The 19906-nt window shown below is 38.8% G+C and overlaps 1 protein-coding gene across 1 annotated transcript in view; it reads left to right on the forward strand.

Moving 5' to 3' along the window:
* Positions 1 to 19704, forward strand: part of LOC108411849 (mycbp associated protein) — a 54710-nt gene extending 35006 nt beyond the window's left edge. The window contains exons 9-19 of the mRNA XM_017683616.2: positions 5077 to 5195; positions 5324 to 5432; positions 6121 to 6313; positions 6735 to 6922; positions 7369 to 7515; positions 10605 to 10754; positions 12302 to 12444; positions 13955 to 14073; positions 15700 to 15839; positions 16843 to 17010; positions 17968 to 19704. Of these exons, the coding sequence (XP_017539105.2) occupies positions 5077 to 5195; positions 5324 to 5432; positions 6121 to 6313; positions 6735 to 6922; positions 7369 to 7515; positions 10605 to 10754; positions 12302 to 12444; positions 13955 to 14073; positions 15700 to 15839; positions 16843 to 17010; positions 17968 to 18051 (1560 nt within the window). The 3' untranslated portion in view covers positions 18052 to 19704. The remainder of the gene's footprint in view (positions 1 to 5076; positions 5196 to 5323; positions 5433 to 6120; positions 6314 to 6734; positions 6923 to 7368; positions 7516 to 10604; positions 10755 to 12301; positions 12445 to 13954; positions 14074 to 15699; positions 15840 to 16842; positions 17011 to 17967) is intronic.
* The last annotated feature ends 202 nt before the right edge of the window (positions 19705 to 19906 follow it).

Raw genomic sequence — 19906 nt, forward strand, 5'->3', positions numbered from 1 at the left:
AACATCATACGGCACATTCGAGACAGAACAGAACTAAAGTTAGAGACGGAAAAGAGTGACTGGTGTGCATGTCAGATTAAAGCTGGACGTTCACTAGAAGAAAGACACTTATACAATCACGCACTTCACGTCAGTATTTATGGAATTTCCTGTGAGAGCACATGAGATAACCAGGACATCTTAAATCGCTGTTGTTGGAACAAAACCTCATATGTCCATATTTGTTGATTTTCAGTTTTTGACATAATTGGAAAATGCATGTTGGACATTATATTGTGTGTACATTTCATGAAGGATGGACCAAAATAGGATGGTTCCACTGACGTACATTGAAAGTAATGTATGTTTCTTTTTTTCCTTCTCCTGTAAGGTTACCAGGTTTTGTTCTGACAGCAACGGTATAAAATGAAAAAGCCCTTGAAATACTAAAGCTCCTCCTGTTATCACATGATACAAGCAAAGCTGTATCAGACCTGTTTGTGCTTTTCTGCACAAGCAAGAAGCTCAGGAATTATGCAAACTGGAGATGAATACATAAGCAAAAAAATGCAGAAATCATTCTGTTCTGAAGCAAAAACTGCACTGTTAAAACAAGAAAACAAACAAACAAACAAACAAACAAAATCAGTACAAAGTCCAGGAGCAGGGTTTCATTACTGTTCATTAACAGTAAAAGTGCGTTTTCTCAGTGATCTGTAAAAATCTGTAAAATTAGTCATCTATTTTTTTTTTTTTTTAAGAAATGCTGCCATTTACTGTTTTCAGCAGTGCTATTAATTGGTCTGACATGCAGTATTTAAATAACACAATAACAGAAACAGCCAATAAAACAGATGGAAATGCCTGTAAAATAAAGGTCATGGTTTGTGTACTTTGACTGCGAAAGTACTTTTCAGCAGTTTGAAGAACAGACAGACAACAGAGCAGTTGTGGGCTGGAGGTTAGGGATCTGCCCCTGTAACCAGAAGGTCACTGGTTCGATCCCCAGAGCCGACAGCACATGACTGAGGTGTCCTTGAGCAAGACACCTAACCCCCAACTGCTCCCCGGGCGCTGTGGATAGGGCTGCCCACCGCTCTGGGCAAGTGTGCTCACTGCCCCCTAGTGTGTGTGTTCACTAGTGTGTATGTGATGTTTCACTTCATGGATGAATGCGGAGGTGGAATTTCCCTGTTTGTGGGAAACTGAAAAAGTATCAATAATATGAAATAGTACAAACAGTATGAAAATGGCTGCGACCTAAATCACTCGGTTCATTACGTCACTGACCATCTCACGCTAAAGGATGAGTGAAAATCAAAATGAAAATCAAATCTTTGCTGAGCAGACTGACCTGATCAGGACGGTGAAGAAAACAAACAGTATTTCTCACTTACATTTTTCGACACTTCAATTTAGACCTTTTAACCTGTTGAACTCCTCGAGACCACCGCTGGTTCCAAACTCTTGGTCCTGTTCTTCATAGCGTTCATACTCCATAAGCTCCATTCAGAAGCTGGGCGTCGTGTGAGGCTGTAGCTCTTCTCTCCAGTCTAATAGACGGTGATGTCATTTTAAACCCTTATAATAAAAGAAGCTGAACTTTGTTTTTCTACTGAAAGTCGACCCGTTTTTCCCCAAATCTGGGCTCTAAACTATAAACAGACGGCGTCTCTTCAGTGATCTGCTCTGGAAACATCACTTTTAGAGAACAACACAAAGAGCGTCGGAGATTTTTGGCTTTCAGCAGTAAATTTTAAGCGTATAGTGACATGTGGAGATCATAAAACACACGTTCTGTTCATTTGAAGGAGACTTGAAGGAGACAAAAATAAATAAAATAAAAATGTATGTTTATTTCATGCAGTTACTAAATTAATCTGCCTTATGATTTGGTCACGTAAATTCAGATGGACACACCAAAATATACCCTGAAGAATAAGGGGTTACTCTTTTAACATAGCAATGGTGAAATGCTATGTGGCTCACAACTGACCAGCGTGTTACTCCCATTGAAACGATGGTTTCAAATTTTGCATGCTACACTGTGCAGCACACGCAGTGGTAGTTACTGTGTTATTACAGGTGTGGAGGAGTTGGTGTTAATGCTCAATAAAGTATTGATCTGGAGTGTGAGTCATGCGGCAGTTACAATCAATCCATCTGTGTCTTTGTATTGATCCCAGAGGTATCCAGAAGTAGAAAGCAGTCTTATAAATTTGTTTCTGCACACATTTCTGTGCAGTTGTTCACTTGACATGTCCTTCTCTGTATTTGTGTGGTTGTACACTCTGTTCTCTGGTGAACTGCTCATCCTTTCTCAGCCCTATGCTTTTCATTCGGAGCTGAAGCGGAACACACAAGCTTTCAAACAGCTGTTCACGCTGCCCCAGCCAGCCAGGCTTGTCCAGAAGTTGATGCTTAGGTTTTCTGACTGTAACGCCAAATTAAGGGCTAAGAATATGCTTGTTGATACCAGAGCAAAGTGACATTAATATTGTAAGTATAAAAAGCAATTCAGAATAACACTATATTTTAAAAATATTTTATAATTGTAATAGCGTTTTCTGATGTTCTGAATTATTAGATCAGAGAAAATATTAATGTATTATAATGTGTAATATGTTATAATGGTGTAATAAGTGTTGTTTGTCGTTACATGTCATGTAATATATTCTATGTAGTTATACAATCATATGCATGTATCATTAGAGCCATTAATGTTAAGAAGACCATTAGACAACCTTGACAAAACAATTAGACAATTATTAGACAACCTTCAGAAAACCATTAGACAACCATTAGACAAGCTTCATAAAATCATTAGACAACTATTAGAAAACCTTCAGAAAACCATTAGACAACCTTGCCAAAAACAATAGACAACCATTAGGCAACCATCAGAAAACTATTAGACAAGCTCCTGAAAACCGTTAGACAACCTTCACATAACCATTAGACAACCATTATACAACCATTTGACAGCCATTAGACAACCTTGAGAAAACCATTAGATAAAAGTTAGACAACCATTGCACAACTTTCAGATAATCATTAGACAACCATTACGTGGCTATTAGACAATCTTCAGCAAACATTTATACAACCATTAGAAAACCTTCAGAAAACCATTAGACAATCATATACAACGCTTGTTTCATTATTGTGACCTACCTTCTCCTGTAGAACCTGATGAGAGAGGTGAGTCGCAGAGTTTGGCAATATTGACTTTTCAAAATTGCTGATAAGTATTTTTAAATATACAGTGGACAGTATTATTGTTCATATTTCAAGTAAGGAAAATATAAAATACTGTGGTCTGCAGGTCTAATTAGGCTCCCTTAAAAATCTGAATTTTATAATTTGGCCACAAGGGAGTGTTAAACAGTTTTGATCAAATGTGTTTAGCTTAAATATTTCTGTCTTCATTATGTGAATACAAACCATTTCCATGCTTATGAATCTCATGAATATGTTCATATATTCCTTCAATAGAAGACTCTAATGTTCATATTTGGTGCAAAAATAGGGGTCAGCAAAAAACAGCCATTTAAAAAAAAGAAATCAAACCAGCTTGGAAGCCACAACATCTTGTCCATTTCATTGAATTAACGTTTTATCATCTTGGCAGGATGTGCTAATATGCTAGTATAGGCTAAAAATAAGGGGACAACATTGAAAGCACAGACTTTACTGTGTTTAAGTTTTAGCTAAGCTATAGCTACTTTTCTTACATCTCCAGCAGGAAACGTTTCTGCCAAAGTGGAATAGTTTCTTGTAAAATGCCTCTGAATGTTCAGCTTTTTATGATGCTTCTTGTTCTAATTTCCCCATTCCACCTTAAATGGTGCCTGAGGCACCAGAATATACCTGTTTTGTGATTTATGGTGTAACAGGAAAATATAAAACAAACGAGAACTTGAGCTTCCCGACTTTGTAGTGTTTGACAGTCAATTCGTCTCCAAATTACTGATGTTTGTCTTAAATCTTTCTCTTTTCCTTTTGGTAGCTACTAGCTAGGCAAGACTGTTGTCTGCATTGCTATGGTGACCAGTAGTCTGCACGCCAATCCTCAGGGTTAAAGGGCGAATTAGCAGTTTTACATTAACTCCAGAGTTTAAGACCGTTTATTGTTAGAATGATCAGCATCTTTATTTTAATGCAGGGATTATTATTTTACTTTTACCTAAAAATCAGCTTTTGGAGCTGCATCAGTGCAGTAAAAGAGCCTCTTGTGGCTCAGGAGATGCATATTGCAGACCCCTGTGCTAGAGTAACAGCTGGTTATATCGAAGTCTGACTTATGGAGGCTTTCTTTTACATTGTTAAACACAATGAAGCTGTACCATCTGAATCTTTTAATTTATTTATTTTTATTTTTTGATGATCATAGTTATTTTAAATAATCACAAGCATTTAAGATGATTAGTCTTTTAAGATGATTGTAATGTTAGGGCTACGTTAATTTCGTTCTAACAGTTGTTAGATTTCTGCCACAAGCAGAATGTGAATTGGGTGTGTTGGGTTGAGACAAGTAAACAAATTTAAAAGAAAACAATAAATGCATTGATTTTAACATCATGAAAACAACAAAGTTATAGCTTCTAACTTGTTGGTCTAACATGTAGAGGGCATTGCTGAGTAATGTTGGTGTATATGTTAACTATATAAATAATTCTAACATTTTTATGTATAATTCCAATTTTAACATTTTTATTTTCATGTATGTTGGCAGGATGCATTTTTTTGTTTGGTTTGCTTAGATTTTCACTCATGTTTAGCTTTTCTTAACATAACACTTGATTCTGTATACATCTGTGACAGTATTTTGGAGTGGCCATAACATTGTAGTGTGTCATTTTGAAAATACTACAGATATTAGGTACTAATCAAATGTAGTGAGGGAGTAAGATGGCTAATCAGCCCATTTGGCCACTTTAGACTTGCACTATAATAGTTGCATCAATGAACAAGACAATTCAATCGGTATCACAGTTGTTTATAAGACAATTAATCATAGGCTAAAGTTTCAGAATTGTGTCAAATTGTCCACTAGTCTAGTGGGATTATGATGAATGTCTTCCTTTTCTCTCTCAGGACATGGATGCTTTGGAGGTTGTAGGCTCCAATCAGCCTTTTACTTCATCAGTAGAGTGCTCTCCTCTACTGGAGGAGGAAGAGGAGGAGAGGATGGAGGGAGAGCACAAAGAGAATGAGTAGGTTTCATGCTAGTTGTTTATTCATTTATTATTTGTTTACTATAGTAGCTCTACCTCTAGGAATTTGTATAAAGAGCACCAAATGCTAGATCTTTTAATTTGACCTTAATTAATGTGTCTTGAAGGGACCCCCTGGCATTTTACGATGATGTCATGCTGGACGTGGAGCTGGTGCCTGCTTTGAGGTTTTGTGGTGAACTAGCCTGCTGGACGGGTACTGCCATCTCTCACCAGGTACTGTGTCAGTAGGTAATGCCAGGTTTAATAACCACCTAAGCCAAACATAATCTCTACTCTAAACCCCAACAAATAGCCCCCCTTGCAAAGCCCTTAATTGACTGAATGATTGAATGGGGAATGTCTTGAACGAGGAACAATTTGTTGTCTCTCCAGAGACAAATTGATTTTTGTCTGAAAAAGTAGCCACTGTTTCCTGCGGCTTGCTTATTAGGTTCTAGGCTCAATCTCTGCACTTATCCTTTGTAGCAGGTACCATTGTGACCTTTATTGACCAAAGATGTTGTACAAGCTCACTTCCCAAAAAGTTGGGACAGTATGTAAAAGTCTAATAGGAACAGAAAGCAGTGATTAGAAAGTTCAGTTTTACCTGTTTTAAAATAAAAAACAGTACAAAAACACTATTTTATGTTTGATCTTACAACATAGCTCATTATAAATATATTCATTCTAAAAATGCGTTATGGTGAATGGGTCACAGTAGATCATCACAGTCATGAGTTTGATGTAACACATTACATGAACGAACGTTTCTACTAAGCAGTCGGTGGTCATATGAGTAGGTAAAGACACTTTCTGTACTCTCATATACAAACACAGGTAGAATTGATCTGATTTTAGGCAAAGCTCTTGCATGAAAATAAAATGAATCTGTATTGAATTACTGCTTTGGGTGTATTCACAGGGAGAAGTGGGCATTTCTGCGCGATTGACATTCGAGGCTGTGGTTGGGGAGAGTGCATGTTCTCACCTAGAGCTGAAGAACGAGGGCAGCACAGCCATTTATTACAGCTGGCACAGACTAGCACGGCCACACAGCTTCACTGAGGCAAGATCACAGAGATATACTCAATACTTCTACTTCAACACATCTACAGGTACACACAAACTTTCAACGCTGCTACAAATACACACAACACTTCATAACAGCTGCACACAACACTTTTTTTGTCTACACCAGTACAAACAAAACTTCTATTTTAGCACCGGTAAAGATGCATGCAACACTTCTACTTTAACACTGCTTCAGGTACATACAACAATTCAGTGCCACTACAGGTATACACAACACTTCTAGTTCAACACAGGCACTCATTTCTATTCACAACATTGGTCGTTTCATAATAGTATAATTTGGTAAGAATCACATTTTGCTGAACCTGAAATTCTAACTCTGATACACACACACCCTTATTGATTACTCTACTGATACTCTTGTTAATATACACACACTGATATACCACAATACCCATAATCTCAGTCTCATTTTCACTTTCTCGCTCACTCTATCTCTCTAAGCGGTGATACTGCCAGGCGATACAGAGTGTATCCTGTTCACCTTCAAGAGTATGTATCCTGGGATCTTGAGTGAAGTTTGGCAGCTTCATACACACCCTGTGCTACTGGGCGGAGCCTCATTGCAGGTCACACTGAGGGGCGTGGCACTGTACCAGGACAAAACTGCTGATCAGAGAGCCGCCTTGGAGGTGTGTGTGTTTTCTTGTTCCCTTTTTTCCCTACCATTTGGGCAGTTTGATATTACTTGGAGCAGCATAGTTTGCCAAAAACTAATGTTTTTGGCAAATAACTAATAACTAATCAGTGCTTCATTAAATAAAATCAGATCTACTGGTGATGAAATTAAACAAGCCTGTGCAATGACTGGGGGTGTCAAGGAAAGATCTTGAACCATAAAAGTGTTCTTTTTAAATATCCCAAATACATCAACTACTTTTCTTTTTTTTAAAAAAGACATTGATGCCACTTTTACTGTGTTCATATTTATTTGAATTTATTAAAATGGCACATGGTGATTTTACAAGCAAACACAAAAACATTTATTATTCTGAAGTGGTTTTAAAATGTGTAATTGCTCAAGTGCTAAAACTTTTGCACAGTGCTGTAAATGTATTTTTATGGACGTGTATTACAGCTGGAACTGGAGCAACGAAAGACAAAATCAGTGTGCAGATCTATGGTGTATGAGTTACTGCGTAATGTTCACACTCCAGAGAGGCCCAGATCTCCACCTCAACTGTACATCACTGAAGAGGAGCACTTCCTCGCCAGCAATCCCAACGTAGGTCCACAGCTTGTGGCTTAGACAACCAATGCCACAAATTTACCAAGCCTACAAGAAGTAATTGACCTGATTGTTAAAAATGCTATTAATATAGCAAATTTCAACACAGTTATGATTGTGTACCTAAACTTATATCCTAATGTAGGTACCCATAAAAAGCGTAACATTCTAATGTAGTCCCCCATTAAACACATAACATCCTAATATACGTCCCCATTAAACACATCATAATGTAGGGCCCTATTAAGCACATTGCATCATAATGTAGGTCCACATTAAGCACATTACATCCTTATGAAGGTCCCCATAAAGAGCATAACATCCTGAAGCAGATCCCTGTTATGCACATTACATCCTAATGCAGGTCCCCATGAAGAGTTTAATATCCTAAAGCAGATTTCTATATACATCCTAATGTAGGTCCCCATAAAGCACATAACATCATAATGCAGATCACTTTAAGCACATTACATCCTATTGTAAGTCCGCATTAAACACATTATATCTTAATGGAGGTACCCATTAAGCACATTACATTGTAATGTAGGTCCACATTAAGCACATCATGTTCTAATGAAGAACATTAAAGTGCATAACATCCCCTTGAAAAGCATATCATCTTAATGTAGGTCCCCATCAAGCACATTATATCCTAATGGAGGGCCCCCTAAAGTGCATAACATCCTAATACACATCCCAGTATGCACAGTACATCCTAATATAGGTCCACTTAAAGTGCATAATATCCTAATATAGGTCCCCATTAAGCACATTCCATTCTAATGTAGGTCCCCATAAAGAGCATAACGTAGAAACGTAGGTCCCAGTGAAGTGCATAACTTTCTAATGCAGATGTCCTTGAAACACATCATATTGTAGGTCTCTATTTTAAGTACATTACAGCCTATTGAAAGTCCCCATAAAGTGCATACTGTCCTAATATAGGTCCCCATTAATCATATTACATCTTAATATTGGTCTCTATAAAATGCATAACATCCGAATGCGGATTCCTATTTTTCACATTACATTATATTGTTGGTCCCCATAAAGTGCATGGCATCCTAATGTAATGTAGTAAAATCAGTTTAAATTTAAATTCTAAATTAAATTAAATTCTACACACAATACCCCATAATGACAAAGTAAAAAAAGTTTGTTTGAATGTTTTGCAAATTTATTTAAAATAAAAAACAAAAAAACTCACATGTACATAAGTATTCACAACCTTTGCCAAGACGCTCAAAATTGATTTCAGGTCCATCCTTCAGTTGTTTTGACAACTTGACTGGAGTCCATCTGTGGTAAATCCAGTTGATTGGACATGATTTGGAAAGGCACACACCTGTCTACATATGGTCCCATAGGTGACAGTACATGTCAGAGCACAAACCAAGCCATGAAGTCCAAGGAATTGTCTGTAAATCTCTGAGACAGGATTGTATTGAAGCACAGATCTGGGGAAGGGTATAGAAACATTTCTGCAGCATTGAAGGTCCCAGTGAGCACAGTGGCCTCCATCATCTGTAAATGGAAGAAGTTTGGAACCACCAGGAGTCTTCTTAGAGCTGGCCACCCAGCCAATCTGAGTGATCAGGGTAGAAGGGCCTTAGTCAGGGAGGTGACCAAGAACCCAAGGGTTACTCTGGCAGAGCTTCAGCATTTTTCTGTGGAGAAAGGACAAACTTCCAGAAGGACAACCATTACTGCAGCACTCCAGCAATCAGGCCTGTATGGTAGAGTGGCCAGACGGAAGCCACTCCTCAGTAAAAGGCATGAGACAGTCTGCTTGGAGTTTTCCAAAAGGCACCTGAAGGACTCTCAGACCATGAGAAACAAAATTCTCTGGTCTGATGAAACAAAGATTGAACTCTTTGGCCTGAATGCCAAGCGTCATGTCTGGAGGAAACCAGGCTCTGCTCATCACCTGGCCAATACCATCCCTACAGTGAAGCATGGTGGTGGTAGCATCATGCTGTGAAGTTGTTTTTCAGCAGCAGCAACTGGGAGACTAGTCAGGGTCGAGGGAAAGATGAATGCAGCAATGTACAGAGACATTCTTGAAGAAAACCTGCTCCAGAGGGCTCTGGACCTCAGACTGGGGCGAAGGTTCATCTTCCAACAGGACAGCGACCCTAAACACACAGCTAAGATGACAAAGGAGTGGCTTCGGGACAAATGTTCTTGAGAGGCGCAGCCAGAGCCCAGACTTGAACCCGATTGAACATCTCTGGAGAGATCTGAAAATGGCTGTGCACTAATGCTCCCCATCCAACCTGATGGAGCTTGAGAAGTTCTACAAAAAAGAATGGGAGAAACTGCCCAAAAATAGGTGTGCCGATTTGAATTTAATCCATTTTGGATTAAGGCTGTAATGTGACAATTATGTGGAGAAAGTGAAGCGCTGTGAATACTTTCCAGATGCACTGTACATCCTAATGTAAGATCCCCTTAAAGCATATAACACCCCAAAACCCTTAAAATCAGCATGTTCAAGCCTAACATGGCCATGTACAAAAACGAACAAAATGTTTCGGACCCACGCACCATATTACAATTCTAAAATGGGTCCCCACGCTGCTCATTGCAATACTAGTGATTTCTGTAGAGCAGCATATTAACACCCTAACACTCTCATGCTGAGAGGCTACCTGGCATTTTCTCTCTCTCTCTCTCTCTCTCTCTCTCTCTCTCTCTCTCACACACACACACACACACATATACACACACACACACACACACACACACTATTGCAGCCTTGCTCAGTGTGTTCCATTAGCAACTAATTGGATTGGGAATGTAATTTAGGCCAGAACGTTTCTAAAGTCCTTTGGGGAGCTCCTCCACCTTGCATTCACCAAAGAACACATTTCTGTTCAGTCTGTACTCTAATCAGACGTCCGCCCACATGCACAAAGCACACAGATAAAATATACATGCGCTCTCTCACACACACACACACACACACACACACCCTCAACCTGCTTTGTGAAAATAAAAATAAGCTAACCTTGTTTTTTTATGTTCTGAAAAGGATGTACTCCTGAATTATCTGTGTATATGAATGCATGTGTACTCCTCTCCAGCTGCACTACCACCATGAGCCAGTGGAGGCACTGAAGAGGCTATGGGAGCAGGCCCATAGGTCAAAAGTCATAGGGTTGGGAAAGGCAGAGAGTGAACACATAACTGTAGAAATTCCAGTCTGGGATCTAGACGTGGACCATCTCCGACAGGTATCAGACTCACACTACTGCTGCATGAGCTAGTTCAAGATCAGTCATTTGCTTGAGGACTTGGTGTTCTGTGTATTTGTTTTTGTACTAATTCAGTGTTTTCCATCTAGTCCTCCCTGCGTTTGCACAATATATCCAGATCTTAGTTCAGCATTTCACAAAGTAAAGTAGATTGTTTTTGTTTTTTTTTGTTTTTTTCCTGTAAAGTTAACATTTTGGAGACACAATGTTTTCTTCAGACAACAGTGGTACATGTATACATCCATCAGGCATAACACTCTGACCACCTCCTTGATTCTACACTCATTTTCCATTTTATCAGCTCCACTTACTGTATAGGTGCACTTTGTAGTTCTACAGTTACAGACTGTAGTACTTTGTTAGCCCCCTTTTAGCCTGTTCTTCAGTGGTCAGGACCCCCATGGACCCTCACAGAGCAGCTACTATTTGGGTGGTGTGTTAGTGTGTATTGTGCTGGTGCAAACAAGTGGATCAGACTCAGCAGTGCTGCTGGATTTTTTAAACACTGTGTCCACTCACTGTCCACTCTATTAGACACTCCTACCTTGTTGGCCCACCTTGTAGATGTAAAGTCAGAGACGACAGCTCATCTGCTGCTGCACTGTTTGCGTTGGTCGTCTTCTAGTCCTTCATCAGTGGTCACAGGATGCTGCCCACAGGACGATGCCGGCTGGATATTTTTGGTTCTCAGTCCAGCAGCGACACTGAGATGTTTTAAAAACTCCAGCAGCACTGCTTTGTCTGATCCACTCAGACCAGCACAACACACACTAACACAATCACCGCCACATCTGTGCTGCAGTGCTGAGAATGATCCACCACCCAAATAGTACCTGCTCTGTGAGGGTCCATGGAGGTCCTGACCACTGAAGAACAGGGTAACAGAGTATCAGAGAAACAGATGGACTACAGTCTGTAACTGTAGAACTACAAAGTGCAGCTATACAGTAAGTGGAGCTGATAAAGTGGACAATGAGCACAGAAACAAGGAGGTGGTCATGATGTTACGCCTGATTGGTGTACATGATAAATGGACTTGTTTGCTGAATTGTGTTCCAATGTTTTTAGCTGTTTGTTCCACATTTGCCACATGCAAACATTGCTTGGGGTCAGCGAGAGATTTGGGATTTGATGCAGGCTTGTGGTCACTCTCTTCTTCAGAATGTGATCAAAAGGGGTGCAGGTCAAATATGGCCTTATAGAAGTTACCTAATGTGTTCACCTTCTACTTATTATTACATCATACACTGGCTTATCATTAAAATAAGAAACACCTTGTAAATCATGTCATGTCAAAAATCTTGAAACTCAATATTTTTCTATTTTTATTCCACTATTTTACATTAAATAAAGCTGTTGACTGTTTATTTGAGTAGATTTATGATATGACAGCAACAATATGCATGATTAAGTCCTCAAATGGCCGTGCTGCATTCCCTGGCACATTACTGTCAGTCAGTAGTTGTACTAGTAGCAGTAGCATGGGAAAGTAAAATGAAGTCGTGTTTGCTGCTTGCTTCCACTAGGTGGTGCTTGGCTTGCCGCAAGAAGACACAGAGTCAGAGGGTGTAATGTGCAGGGAAGAGGCTCTGAGGCAATGCAACTCACTGATCCTGCAGCTCCACCAACCACAGCCCCCAACCAAGCCACTCACTCTGCACTGCATCGGGTTAGTCTATGACACAGCACCACACTGTATTAGGGGGAGCAGGGTGCCTTCTAACACACTCATTTATGTAGATAAACAGGTTTAAGCTGAAATATGCATCTTTTATTCACATAACATCATTATGTCTGAAGATATCCATCTATCTATTGACAGCAACTTGTATTTTTTAAGATTTGTTCTATAAAATGAATGTAGCTCCTCAGTGGAATTGTCTGAGATGACGGAGTTGTGTGTATTAAAATCATAGATATAATACTCACCCCTATATTATCTTCATCCCTCTCTTACTGACTGTAGTGTAGCATAATTTAACTATGTAGACAACTCGGTTAGAGCTAGCCAGGCTAAAGTGCAGCCTCCTTTTGGTGGGGATAGTTTAAAGTAAACAGTAAGAGAAGTCTGAGCGTGAATATCTGAAAGAACCTATTACCTTAATTCTTCAGCTCTAATGTCTATAATGAACTTAATAGTTATCATGCCCAACATATTCAGAACGTTATTTCTTGCTTGTTCTTTTTATGTCTATGAAAATAAAGTATCTTGTTGTGCAAAAGTAAGAAATCACTCATTTTATTACCTCACTGTCCAATTACAGTCGAGTACAAGGGATTTGTTTTTCAGAAGACGTTTCTAAGGAGGGATTCGATTTAAGACAATCCACTTGTAAAAGGAAAAAGAAGGTCAAAGGGTTGTTTGTTTTTTGCTTGTTCGTTGTTTGCTTGTCGCGTTTGTGTAGTTTGCTTGGTTTGTTGCATTTGGCTGTTTGGCATGTCTGAACCACAATCTATCCATGTTGGCTTTTTGAACCTGGACCGTCTTGACCATGAACCTGGATTTGCCCAGACTAAAAGTCGCTTATCTCTGCACATGCGTCCGCTACATCGCTCCCCGTTACACATAGAAAACAGACAGTTCAGTGACCCAGAAAACAGGAGCTTCCAAAACTGGAGTAAAAAAAAAATATTGTTCAATATACAGAGAAAACGGGACTCTCAACAACCACCTGGAAGACCTGGTAAACACCCAAACTGTCCCTATCAGCTAAACAGCACTTAAAGCGGTCATCATTGACAGCGGGGAGAAGATCAAGCTGCTTCAGATCTGAAAACATCCACAGGTGTTTCTGTCCGTCCTTCCACTGTGAGAAGATGACTCAGTGTTTTGGATCAGAAAGGATGTGTGATAAATGTGCTATTTGGCATCAGAGAAGAAAAAGATGCAAAGGAAAAGGAAACACTGGATGGAAGAATTGCGCGGTAAAGGCAAATGCTCTTTTATTGAACAGGCAGCAAGAGAGAACCACCGCTCAGGCAGCAAGACAGCAGAAAGGTCATTTCGAGCCATTAGTGTAATTTTCTGTTCAATATATTTTTCAGCTTTTCTACCTACAGAAAAATATAATAACATAGTTATATATATTTGTTTTGACTGCAAATGTAATAAACAAAGGGTAGCCTCTGATTTTTACACAGTGCTGTATATAAATGAATGTATTTTTGTGTGTCTGTAGGCTGCAGTTGTGGAGGGAGCTGTGTGATGGGTTAGTCAGTGAGGCTCTGTGGATCAGACATATGCTGGGATTGCCTGAGAATAATAAGTGGGGAGACGCACAGCACGAGCAGGACAGCTGTGAGGACACAGACACATTCAAACACTCTCTCTTACACCATAACTCCTGTGTAATCCTTCTGTAAGGTGTGTAATTTTCATTCAAATAAAAACAGGGGCATCCATGCTGAACCCAGCTGTAAACTAAAGCACCCCCAGTTAAATGACATGTCATGTTGATTTGAAAATAAGTTAACATATCAAGACGTTCCCCTTTCTTCAACCAAACAGGCCTTCTCACACACACCAGTATACACGTCACAGAAATTTCAGAAGAATGACCAAATAGTAAGTCTGCTCATTTAATAGGGGGACTGGGCCTGCAAAGTGGTAGGCACTATGGTACATCTGCAGCACAGTAGTGGCCCGTCAAGACAACGGTGAGTCTGCAACACTGTGGTTGCCCTGCAACACCAAGGCGGCTTTGCAACACTAGGGTTGGCCTGCAATGCTATGGCGTGAGCTTGCAATATTACTGTTGGCCTACAGCACTGTAATTGAGTGGATCCCCAACACTATGGTACATCTACAACACAGTAGTGGCCCTGCAACATTATGGTTGGCCAGCAGCACTATGGTTGACCTCTAACACTATGGTTGGCTTACAACATTATGGTGTGAGCATGCAACATTATTGTTGACCTTCAGTGCTATAATGGGATTATAACACTAGATTGGGCCTCCAACACTGTGGTGCATCCGCAACACAGTAGCGGCCCTGCAGCACAGTGATGGGTCTCCTGCCAATCTCTGGTGAACTCTCATCACTGTGGTGGCTCTGCTAATTCTAGGCTTAATCTGCAAAAACAGGTTGTGAAGCTTCAATATTATGGTGAGTCTTCAAGACTAGTGTTGGTTTAGAACATTAAGGTTAGTCTGTAAAACTATGCTTGATCCTGCAACACCATAGCAGCTCTGTGATTCTTCATACATGCAACACTGTAATTGGTTAGCAGGTCTGTAATGATTCTCCAACACTGCAACACTGTGGTGGGCTTTTTTCGCAATGTGTTGGTTACCTGGCTGCACTGTATTTGAACTCTAAAACCATGGTTGGCCTGCAACACTATGGTGGACCTGTAACCCTGTGGTTGACCTGTAACCCCATGGTTGGCCTGCAACACTATGGTGGACCTGTAACCCTGTGGTTGACCTGTAACCCCATGGTTGGCCTGCAGTACTATGGTGAACCTTCAACATTATGGTTGGCCTGCAGTACTATGGTGATTATTCAACACTACTGTCTTGTGGACATCACCAAATCATCAGACTGTGCTGAGTTTAAATGAGCTCCTTGGAGTTCTTCTGACAATAATGAAATATTTACGTAACCTTGCCTTGCATGGCTTTATTCACATGGAGCTCACATCTCATTACTCTGCCTTTATTACTGCAGGCCCCCCAAATTCCAATATATTGATGTGCCATGAATAGAAATTAAGGTGATAGTTTGAGTGCTAAAATCTGATTAACTCAGTGTTCAAAGCTATTGTAAAAACATCTACATAATGTTCATATGACTGCACACATCAGTGTTTAATTGCAGATAGTTATTACAAACCATATTGCTTATCAGAAGAATTGCAAGCATTAATTAAAAACGATTTTTTGAACTTTTGAGTTACAACATTTTTAACGGTTCTGCAGGGGATAAGACAAAGAAGCAAGAGAAGACAGAGAGAAAAGGAGCACCCTTGATTAAAGAAGAGAAGAAAGGAGGCAATGCCAAAGAGAAAGAAGAGAAGAAAGTTGCACCCAAGACTGCAGCTAAAGACAAATCAGCAGAGGTGGGTGAAGAAATGTAAAGAATGTTAGTGACCAGCAGGGGGCAGCAAATCGTATTTGAGACGGAAATCAACAAATGCTACATAATGCACAATTATTTTCACAAATGTATTGCAACACGTGGGACGTGTAATATATATATATATATATATATATATATATATATATATATATATATATATATATATATATATATATATATATATATATATATATATATATAGATAGAGAGAGAGAGAGAGAGAGAGAGAGCTTTCAGTTCTTCAATTACTTTAAATAAATACATTTTATTTCTTTAATTATCCCTCACAATTTTATTCTGTTAAATACAGAACATTGAAACAGCTCAAATGGTTCATTTTTAGCCCCCCCACCCCCCAACCACCCCTACTACACTCTCTCTCTACCTCTTTCTCTCTGACTCAGAGGTGAGTCGGGGACTGTTTAGTGGGTGTCATGGGAACAGTGTGAAAACGTGCACCTGTTCTCCTCTTGCATTCAGAGTGCATACAGTGGAATACCTTCTGTACCCTTACTCACTCACACACACACTCCTACACACATACTCTCACAGTCACGACTGACACACGCACACACACACACACACACACACACACACACACACACACACACGTGCATTAAACACACACAAACACACAGAGCTTATGAAGTGATGTGAATTGATGATCAAGCTGTTCAGCAGTAGAGCTGCCATCTCTAAAATCACATCTACATGGTAGACCCACAATGTACGTGCATCTAGTAGAGTGGACAGTAAGTAGAACCAGTGTTTCAGAACTACAGAAACATGTTTGGGTCTGATCCACTCATACAAATGCTGCATGTGTCAGTCCAGTGCTGAGTGTGATTCACCACTCAGATGATATCTGGCAAGCAGTGGTGATATAATAACTCAATATCTCAATATATAATATTTATGACTTCATATCTAGGCATTGTATTAAAAATAAATGTATGTGCTTTTGTGTGTCTGTGTATGTGCAGGATCATGGACCCAGTAAGAAAAGGGTTAAAGAAGAGAAGAATGTGGGGAAAGAGAGTAAGGACAGAGAGTCATCCTCCACTGCAGCCAGCCCAGAGGGTGATAACAGCCAGCAGGACTTCATCCATTCACAGCTACAGCGCAAATATGTACACACACTACACCAACAGGTAAGAGCATCACACCATCCATCTACAACTACAGCACTAATACACACACACACTCACACACACACACACACACACTCACACACACACACACGCACACACACACACACACACACACACACCAACAGGCAAGAACATCACACCATCCATCTACAACTACAGCACTAATACACTTACTAGACCAACAGACAGGAGCATTACACCATCCATCTACAACCATATCACTAATACACACACTACACAAACAGGCATGGAAATGGATAGCTAATTTTTATATTGCATATTTATTGTAATTAGTGATAAAATACTTAGAAGATTAACTGAATAATCAGCCTGCAGTTTAAAAAGTTGATGATCAGAAATGTACACATCTGTCACAGTTGTTTCATCAGCACATACTTTATTAATAAGTAGATTTAACCTGTAATTCTTTCTTTTATTAGTGAATTAGACAATCTCATTTCAGATGGTGCCTTAATTTACATAACCTCAAGAGATTTAGAGAACAGTTTTGACCTATAGTCTGTTATATTCCTCTTCTTACCTGTGTGTATATTTAAAGATAAGACCATAAATGAATGAGTTAATAGACATTTAATGTGATATTAAATCAACTGCAGCGATCACAGTCTATGTAGTTGTCAAGCTGGAAGAGTTTCATCAGTTAGTAGTCAATTGTACTGACCTATATAAGACAGGATAAGAAGCTTTTGAGCATCTTCTTGGTTGGCCTGATTAATTCAGAAGATGCTGTTTTTTGAAGGCAGTGTGAAGCTGCAGCATTCCCCTGACCAGAACTCAGGCCTCTGCTACACTATGAATGGTCCAGTTACAGCTCTAGTTTATTTCTTTAAACTGGTTTTCATTTTTGACATTATCAGTATTGTCTTTTGCACACAGTCACACTAACACAAGGATTTGTGATTTTTGAAGATGATAAAATGCCTCTGTGTGTTTCAGGTGTATGTTTTGATGGAGGGGATGATTAATTCTCTGTGTGAACTACTGGATGAGGCTGAGCACAGTGAAGATGACCTACACTAATCCTACTGAAACAAAGCTTTACTAAACAAATCTTTACTAAACAAGTCCTACTGAAGCAGGTTCTTATTGAAATCTTATGAAACAAATCCTATGAAACAAATTCTTACTAAACAAATTCTTACTAAACAATTCTTACAAAAAAAATCCCTCTGAAACAAATCCTTCCTAATCAAGTCCTACAAAACAATTTCTATGAAAGAAGCATTTACGAAACAAATCCTTAAACAAATCTTACTGAAACAAATCCTTACTAGAAAATTCCTATAAAACAAATCCTTACTAGAAACATCCTCTAAAACAAATCCTTCCTAGAAAAATCCTATAAAACAAATCCATACTAAACAAATCCTCTCTAAACAAATTAGATTAAAACAAATCCTACTGAAACAAATCCTTACTAGAAAATTCCTATAAAACAAATCCTTACTAGAAACATCCTCTAAAACAAATCCTTCCTAGAAAAATCCTATAAAACAAATCTATACTAAACAAATCCTACTGAAACAAATCCTTACTAGAAAATTACTATAATACAAATCCTTACTAGAAAAAGCCTATAAAACAAATCCATACTAAACAAATCCTAAGAAACAAATCCTTACTAAATAAATTAGATTAAAACAAATCCTACTGAAACAAATCCTTACTAGAAAATTCCTATAAAACAAATCCTTACTAGAAAATTCCTATAAAACAAATCCTTACTAGAAAATTCCTATGAAACAAATCCATACTAAACAAATCCTAAGAGACAAATCCTTTCTAAACGAATTAGATTAAAAGAAGTCCTACTGAAACAAATCCTTACTAGAAAATTCCTATAAAACAAATCCATACTAAACAAATCCTAAGAAACAAATCCTTACTAAATAAATCATATGAAACAAATCCTACTTAAATCCTTACTAGACCAATCTTATTAAAAAATATGAACACATACTATGGACCAAGTTCTAACTAAACACATCCTACAAAACAGATCTTACTTAAGCAAATCATTACTAGCAAATCCTACTTAATCGCATCCTTACTAAATAAATCTGATTGAAATGAAACCTACAGTAATACATTAAATCATTTGTTAAACACATTCTACTAAACAGTCCCACTGAAACAAATCCTTCTAAAACAAATACTTACTAAACAAATCCTACTTAACAAAATGCCCTGAAACAAGTGCAACTGAGATAAAAGCTCCTGAAATAAATCCTGCTGAACTGAATCCCATTCAAAAAGTTCTACTGAAAGGAACTCAAACTAAAGAAATTCCCCTAAAACTAAACTAATGTTATTTGCAGTGAATCCAACTGAGACATTTTCTCTGTTTTCCAGTGTCTCTCCACCTCCCTGTCTCGCTGTCTGGTGGTGCCTTATATTGGGCTCATTACAATACTGACTAAACAGAATAAATAAACACCACCTTGCCATATGTGCATCCTGTATGTGTTGCTGGATGTAATGTGTTTATTGTTGGTGGTGGTGGTTTTTTACACCTGCAAATGTGTCATTTATACATTACTGCCATCCTTCTTTAGTGGTTTATTCTTTAGGGTCAAACTAGTGTCATCTTAAGAAGTTCTCAGCTCAGCTTTGACATATCAAATATCTGTTTGGAATTGAAGACCACAGAATAAACACTTGATTGCACTCGTACACACGTTTTCCTGCTTTTTAATCCAGATCCAGAGATTCAGGATTTCTGTGCGAAAGACCACAACAGAGCAGCTAGACGCTTTTCATTTTTCAAGGTGAACATCTTGTGACCTTCTTGAATTTGCTTTAATTTTGAGGAATGTTTCAGATGTTTTCTCTTTTTCACTCACTCTCTAATCATTTCTTATACTTGTTCTCCCTC

Source organism: Pygocentrus nattereri, chromosome 12 (genome assembly GCF_015220715.1).
Source record: "Pygocentrus nattereri isolate fPygNat1 chromosome 12, fPygNat1.pri, whole genome shotgun sequence".
Lineage (NCBI taxonomy): Eukaryota > Metazoa > Chordata > Actinopteri > Characiformes > Serrasalmidae > Pygocentrus > Pygocentrus nattereri.